The 7,683-nt window shown below is 38.7% G+C and overlaps 1 protein-coding gene across 2 annotated transcripts in view; it reads left to right on the plus strand.

Annotated features, from left to right (window-relative positions):
* Positions 1 to 7,282, plus strand: part of VEPH1 (ventricular zone expressed PH domain-containing 1) — a 432,395-nt gene extending 425,113 nt beyond the window's left edge. For both annotated transcript variants that reach the window (XM_006897770.1, XM_006897769.1), the window contains one exon: positions 7,046 to 7,282. In XM_006897770.1, the coding sequence (XP_006897832.1) occupies positions 7,046 to 7,282 (237 nt within the window). The remainder of the gene's footprint in view (positions 1 to 7,045) is intronic.
* Positions 7,283 to 7,683: the final 401 nt, after the last annotated feature.

Consider the following 7,683-nt stretch of genomic DNA (forward strand, 5'->3'; position numbering starts at 1 on the left):
GCGGGGGTGATTGTGTACCAATGAGGGAGTTTTTCTTTTGCTTTTCAAGGAGAGGAGCAAACGGGGGAGGGGGGTGAGGTGGGGTGGGCGGGGAGAAGGGTGCAACAATGAATGAATAGAATTCCAAAATCTCTGTAGATGTTCATTGAAATGAAAAATAAATAAATTAAAGTTTTTTTTAAATGTTTCCTGTACATGAGAGAAATGTGTATTTTCAAACAAACAGCTCATTTCTGTGGAGTCAGAATCAACTCATAGCTGACCCTCCAGTAGTTTTTCAGAGGGTATAAATCTCCAAGGAAGAGATCCTTGTTTCTCCCTCACAAAAGCTGGTGGACTCAATCTGCCTGCCTCTGGGTGGGCAGCATAACTCCTTGCCATGCAGACCACGAGGGCTCTAGGAAATGCAAAAGTTTCTGTGATAAATCTTCAATTCTTGACAACCCCACATCTGCTGACTGGGGCTGTGCTCCACAGGGGTTTTTGTGGTAAGCTTTTCAGATAGATCACCAGGCCTAGGATATGGCTGGATGGACTTGAACCATCAACTTCTAGTTAGTAATCAGGTAGCCATTTATATCACTCGGGATTCTTTTTTTAATAGAAGGACTGAAGCTGAAAAACTATCCATATTTGCCCTGCTTAGTATCCATGATGCTTCCTATGGACTAGGGAGGACACCCTGTGACTTGGACATTGTGCAGATACCTGTGTCTAAAGGGTGCAGGGCTCCTGGGTACCCTCGGGGGGCTTGTGCTGCGATGTCTCAGGTGAACACTTGGACAGGTCATGCCAGGTTATCACTTCTTCTGCAAAGCCAGATGCCGTGAAGGCCAGCTCACCCGTGAAAACCTGCCTGAGGAGAGGATGGTGTGAGCCAGGGGAACTGAGGGTACCCACACTGGGGTTGGGATGTTCCAACTACGCACCTGTCTGTGAGTGTTCCACAGGACCACATGGGGCAAAATGCAGGGATTAGACTCAACAAGTTGTGAAATTAAAGGGGTTTGAGGTTGGTTGTTGAGGCCTATAGGTTGGAGGTTTCTGGGTACAACAAGAAATTAAGCAGAAGTGGGACCACCTCAAGGTCTTGGTCTGACATCCTGATACTCAAGACTCCTGTGTGCCCTTGACCACAGACTTATATGTGATCAGACATTGCCCAAACGGATGATAAGTGGCATATATCTGTAATGGTTTTATTCTGTTTTGATGTCTTTTTTTCGGGGAGGGGGAGGCAAAAATTTACAAATCATATTGGCTTATATTCATTAACACCTTTGTAACATTAATTATAATGGACTGATGTAATTAATTTATTACAACATCTAACCAAACTCTTATTATATATTACCTTTTCTAGCACTTGACATATAATTATTTTTCAAAAATTTTTAGTTTCTATTGGTATGCTTGGAAAGAAAAGGTCTGAAGACAGGACCCATCACTGATGCACTCCTTTCCTGATTTTGAACCATGCAGTGTTTCCCTGCTCTGTTCTGAGGACTGCTTCCTGGTCCAAGAATAGAGTTCTCATAAGTACAATCAAGTGTTCTGGGATCCCCATTCTCGTCAAGGTTAAACACAATTTGTTGTGATCCACACAGTCAAATGCCTTTGCACAGTCAATGAAACATAGATATACATTCCTCTAGTACTCTCTGCTTTCGACCAAGATCTATCTGACATGGGCTATAATGTCTCTAGTGCCACAACTTCTTCTAAACCCAGCTTGTCTTTCTTGAAGTTCTCTGTCAATGTACTGTTCCAGTTGTTTTTTTATAATCTTCAGTAGGATTTTGCTTGCGTGTGGTATTAGTGATGTTGTTGTTGTTATGTGCTGTCAAGTCACCTGTGACTCGTAGTCACCCTGTGTGCAATAGTCCTAAACCCTGCTCTAACCCTTGCCAATCTTATTGTCTCCGAGACACCTATCCCCATTTCCCCAGTGACAGAATCAATCCATCTCACTGAGGGTCTTTCTTTCCTGCGCTGTCCCTCCACCCTTCCAAGAATGACGTCCCTCTCTAAGGACTGATCCGGCCTTGCAACATGTCAAATTATGTCAGACAGAGCTTCAGAATCCTTGCCTCCAAGGAGGAACCTGGCTTCACCCTCTCCAGGACAAACTTGTTTGTTCTCCAAGCAGTCCATGGTATATTAAATACTCTTCTCCAGCACCAAAGCTCAGGGCATCAACTCTCCTAGTCATTGTCCAGTTCTCTGATACATAGCAAGTAATTGCAAAGACCATGGCCTGGATCAAATGCACCTTAGTCTCCAGACTGACATCTTTGCTCTCCAGTGCTTTGAGAGGTCCCTGACAGCAGACTTCCCCAATGCAATTTGTCTTTTAGTTTCCTAACTGCTGGTACAAAGAATTGTTGACTGTAGAGTCAGTCCTTGAAGATGCTTGGAAGCACAACAGAGGAAGACCCTGGATGAGATGGATTAATTCAGTGACTGGGGTAATGGAGGAAGATAAGTCAGAAACCATGAAATAGGCTCAAGAGCCCTCAGGTTTCAGAGCTATTGTATATAAGGTTGCTATGAGTCAAAAGTGACTTGACAGCACATAACAACAACAATATTGTAACAGCATTGCTTTCTTATTTCCTTCTCTGTTTCAGTAGAGGAATCCATTGACTTTGTATATTCTTCTTGTATCTTGTGACTCTACTAAATCAGTCTACTAGCTTTAAAAGTTTTTTTGTTGAGTTCGTGAGGTTTTCTGTGTATATTATCATATCATCTGCATATCGCAACAGTTTCACCATCTCTTTGCTGGTCTAGATGCCTTCTCTTGCTGTATAGCCCTAGCAAGTACTTCCAGTACAATGCTAAATAGGAGTGGTATAAGTGGGTATATTTGTCTGGTGCCTGTTTGCAATGGAAATGCTTTCAATCTTTCTCCATTGAGAATGATACTGGTTCTTGGGATTTGTGTATATGCTTTTTACTATATTGAGGAAATTCCCTTCTATTCCTATTTGGCTGAGTGTTTTGATCATGAAGGAGTACTGAATTTTGGTCAAAGGTCTTTTCTGCATCAATTGCTAGGAATATATGATACGTATTATTTGCTTAGTTAATGTGATGAATTCTGTTGTTTTTCTTATGTTGAACGTTCCTTGTATACCTGTTATCCCACTTGGCCAGGATGAATTCTTTTTTTAATATGCTGTTGGATTCTATAGGCCAGGATTTTGTTAAGAATTTTTGCATCTGTATTGATGAGATATGTTGGGCTGTAGTTTTCTTTTTTGGTAATATCTTTGCCTAGTTTTGGTATTAGGGTTATACCTTGCTTCATAGAATGACTCTGGAAATGTTGGTGTTTTTTTCTTTAATCCTTTAAATAGAATTGGTGTTAGATCTTCTCTAAATATTTGGCAGAATTCAGTCATGGAGCCTTCAGGGCTAGGACATTTTATGGAGAAGTCTTTTGACCCATTTGAAAAGCCAGCTTTTGGTCTTGTTAATGGTTTCAATTATTTTCCTGTTTCCTATCTATTCATTTCAGCTCTTTTCCTTATAATTGCCTTTCTTCTAGTGGCTTATGGTTAGATTGCTGTTGTTTTTCTATTTGATGAACGTATTGAGTTAGATCATTGATTTTTCTTCTTTCTTCCTTTTTTATGTGTGTGCCTATTGCTAGGAATTGCTCCCTGAGAACTGCCTTAGCTACATCCCAGAGGTTTTAGTATGTTGTATTTTTATTTTCATTTGTTTCAAGGAACATTTTATTTCATTCTTTTTTTCTTCTATTAACAAATTATTTAGAGCAGGTTGTTACTTAACTTCCACATGAGTGATTTATAAGCTTTACCCTCCTGTGATTAATTTCTAGTTTTATTGCATTGCTGTCTGAGAAGATATTTTTTTTTAATTTTGGCAAAACTTTATAAGATGTGCTTTAGATGCTCAATTAACATAGTCCAGTTGAGAATCTGAAAAAATACAGATTGACATAACAGTCTGTATACACAGCAGCAGGATTTTAAAAATTGTAACAATTGTTAGGTATTTGTGACTTATGTTTATTCAAATTCACTCCTTTAAAGCACATTTTTTTCATTCTCTTATAGAAGGAAAAGTCCATTTTCACACTCCAATGTTTATCCCTAAGGATTACCCTAGAGTCTAAACTATATCCATTTCTTATTTCTAAAAATAAGAAATTGTACATTGAACAAGATAAGAGAGCCAAGTGAACCAAGTCGTTCTCAATTTCCCCAGATAATACTTGTAATGAATTCTTATTTATAGGTGTCCTTTACTTAGAGACATTTTAGCTAAGTGGTATTTCCATTTAGAAAATGTAACAGCATAGTCTATTCAAAGAGGTTCCTGATGATACCCTTCCAAAAATTTTTAGTAGTAGGTGATGAGAAGATATTTTGTATTATTTCAGTGTTTTTTTAATTTGTTGAGACTCGCTTTGTGTCCTAATATATGCTTAATTTTGAAGAATGCATCATGTAACCAAAACAGCATGGTACTGGTGAAACGACAGGTACAGAGTCCAAAGGAACAGAATTGAGAACCCAGAAATTAACTCTATCTATCTATCTATCTATGGTCAGCTGATATTTGACAAGGAAATAAAAACCTATTAAATGAGAAAATGACAACCTCTTCAACAAATGGTGTTGGCAAAACTGGACTGCTACCTGCAGAAAGCTGAAGCAGGGTCCACACCCCTCACCACACACAAAAATTAACTCAAAGTTGATCAGAGACCTAGCAGTAAAGCCCAAAGCCATAAAAATCATAAGAAGCCAAGTGGGACGAATATCAGAAGGCCTAGTCCATGGTATAAAGAGACTGACAAATACAGCCAGAAATACACAATCAGGAGAGGATAAAACTGATGAATGGGGCTTTTAAAGATTAAATCACTGTGCACATCATCTCAAAGGTCTCCTAACAAAATTTTACAGAACACTACAGGGCCTCTAAAAGAAGACTGATAAATAATTACAAAATGGGCAAAAGACATGGAAAGACTTTTCATAGAAGAAGACATTTGCATGACCACCAGGCACATGAAAAATTGCTTAAAACCACTAGCGATAAGAGAGATGCAAGTAAAAACTACAAATAAGGTACCATTTCCCCTAAGTAGCAGTGGCAAAGTTTAACGGGACAGCAAGCAATAAATGTTGGACAGAATGCAGAGTTAGGAACTGTCATACACTATTGGTGGGATTACAACCACTCTGAGAGGCAGTTTGTTGTTACATCAAAAAGCTGAACATAGAAATTCCATATGACTCAGCTATTCCACTGCTAGGAATACACATCAAGAAAATCAGAACCGAGACATTAGCAGAGATTTTACACCAATGTTTATAGTAACTTTATTCTCCATAGCAAGAACCTGACGTTTGTTTCTTAATATTGTTTTAATTGTTATTGTAATGAGTGTACAGCAAGTTTGGGTTTTCATTCACTCATTAATGCACATTTTCCCTCTCCCTCCCCTTCCTTCCCTCTCTCCCAATTCACCATGTAGTACACTTCTTATTTCAGATTGTTCATTATCATTCAAATAATGCCTAATCATACATTCCTTTGATATTTCTTTCCTTCCTCTGTTCCAGAGTAGCGTTCATTATCTATCCACTTTTTTCCTGTTCTGCCCCACTTTATGTCAGTCCTAATTTAGAGCAATGGTTTTATGCAGTATTTGTCCTTTTGTGATATAGATATTTCATTCAGCATAATGTCTTCCAGATTCATCCATGATGTGTACTGTTTTACTAGTTCATCATTGGTTTTTTTTTTATTGTTTGTTTTTTTGGTTTTGGGTTTTGTTTGCTTTTCTTTTTTCCTTAAGTTCATTGTTTTTAATGCTGTCTAATATTCCATTGTGTGAAGGTACCACAGTTTTTCTATCCACTCATTTGTTGAGAGGCATTTGGGCTGCTTCTACCTCTTCACTTTTGTGAATGTGTTGCTGATTGTCATTGGGTTAAGGATGACTCATAGCAACGCTATGAACCAAAGGCCTGAAGCCTTTCTATAACTATCATCATTTATCGAAGTTCATAGAGTTTCCAGAGGCATGTTGTTTAGGAAGTAGATGCCACTCCTTCTTATTGTTAACAGAACTGCAATAAACATGAATGTGAATTTGTTTTGGCTTCTTAAGCTCTTGATTTGCACCAAACAACTAGACAATGAAGTTCATTGACTGTTCTGGCCATTTCTATATTACTTGGTTTCACACATATATTTAATTTATCCTAAGAGTTTCTTTTTTTCAAGTTGAATACCATAGGAAATTTAGGATGGGTCAGAAAGGTGCCTCTCCACTGCGAAAAAAAAGATGATCCTAAGTGAGAATGTGGGGAAAGAGTTGACAATATTCTCAGCTACTGGTACATTCTCCAGTGGACAAAATGTGTTCAGGAATGTTAAAGAGCTACAATTGCATCATCTGCTCCCTAAAGACTATCTATGCATACCCAGTGTAATGACCTTGGCCTCACAGATGTCTTGTTTTAATGAAGAGAAAACATAAAATCATTAAATACTCCTTTATTTAATGCTTGTGGGCAAATCATGCTTCCAAAGCCCAAGGCATTTTCAGAAACAGTTTGATCCACTTAAACATTGGAATTTTGTTTACTCTATTCAAGGGCTTAGCAAATTCTTTCTCAGTGGTTATGTAAAGTTCAACCTCATACCTTCCAAATTACCTCAAATTCTGAACTACTAAAATTCTAAATTGTACTGCGGGATTTTGGTGGTACAATATTAGTATCAATAATGTCATAAACAATTTATGCATTCATTATTTTTCCCATGGAATAAAATTGATTAGCTATAAATTCGCTCTCTTGTGCCAATTTATTATGTGTCAAGCATTCATGCCTTAAGTTTTTCAAATGAATCTTTGAGGCCTTAGCAACCAAACTAACAAATCTTGAGCCGTACAAAGTGAGATAATTGTGGTTCTCTCACAAAAAGTTTGGTGGCCAGAGATCTTGGCTGCACTTGGAACAAGCTCATGTTCTTTCCTTCTCTTGCCTTTCAGAAAGACGATCCTGATGACTGCCCCATCGAACTCAGCAAAGTGCAGAGCGTGAAAGTGGTGGCCAAGAAGCGCAGGGACCGCTCTCTCCCCCGGGCCTTCGAAATCTTCACAGAGAGCAAAACATATGTTTTCAAGGCCAAGGATGAGAAGAATGCGGAAGAATGGCTCCAGTGCATCAACGTAGCAGTTGCCCAAGCAAAGGAGAGAGAAAGTGGAGAAGTAACCACCTACCTGTAGGACTTAGGAAGCTCTGGTGGCTTTAGTGGTAAGGAGTTTAGATGGCCAATCCAAAGGAACATGGTCCGAATCCACCAGCTGCTCCATGGGAGAGGGATGGACACACTCCTCCTCTGCAGTTAACTGCCTCAGAAAACCCACTAGAGCATCAGCTATGAGTTGGCTCCAACTTAACGGTACACATCAACAACAACTATGCCGATTACACTATGCCTGCAAATGTCAGTAAAGTAGCAAGTCCCTAATAATTAACAGAAAAACTGTCATTAAGAAGTAGGCCTTAAAAAAAAAAAAAAGAAGCAGGCCTTAAAATGTCAGAATTATTTTTGAATTGCAGATGCAAACAACATTTGCATCAACTCCAGAGTATCTATCTTTCTGATCCATATAGAAAAAGGGAG

The sequence above is a fragment of the Elephantulus edwardii genome, unplaced genomic scaffold (assembly GCF_000299155.1).
Source record: "Elephantulus edwardii isolate Elephantulus edwardi_28Jun2011 unplaced genomic scaffold, EleEdw1.0 scaffold00215, whole genome shotgun sequence".
NCBI classification, from domain to species: Eukaryota; Metazoa; Chordata; class Mammalia; order Macroscelidea; family Macroscelididae; genus Elephantulus; species Elephantulus edwardii.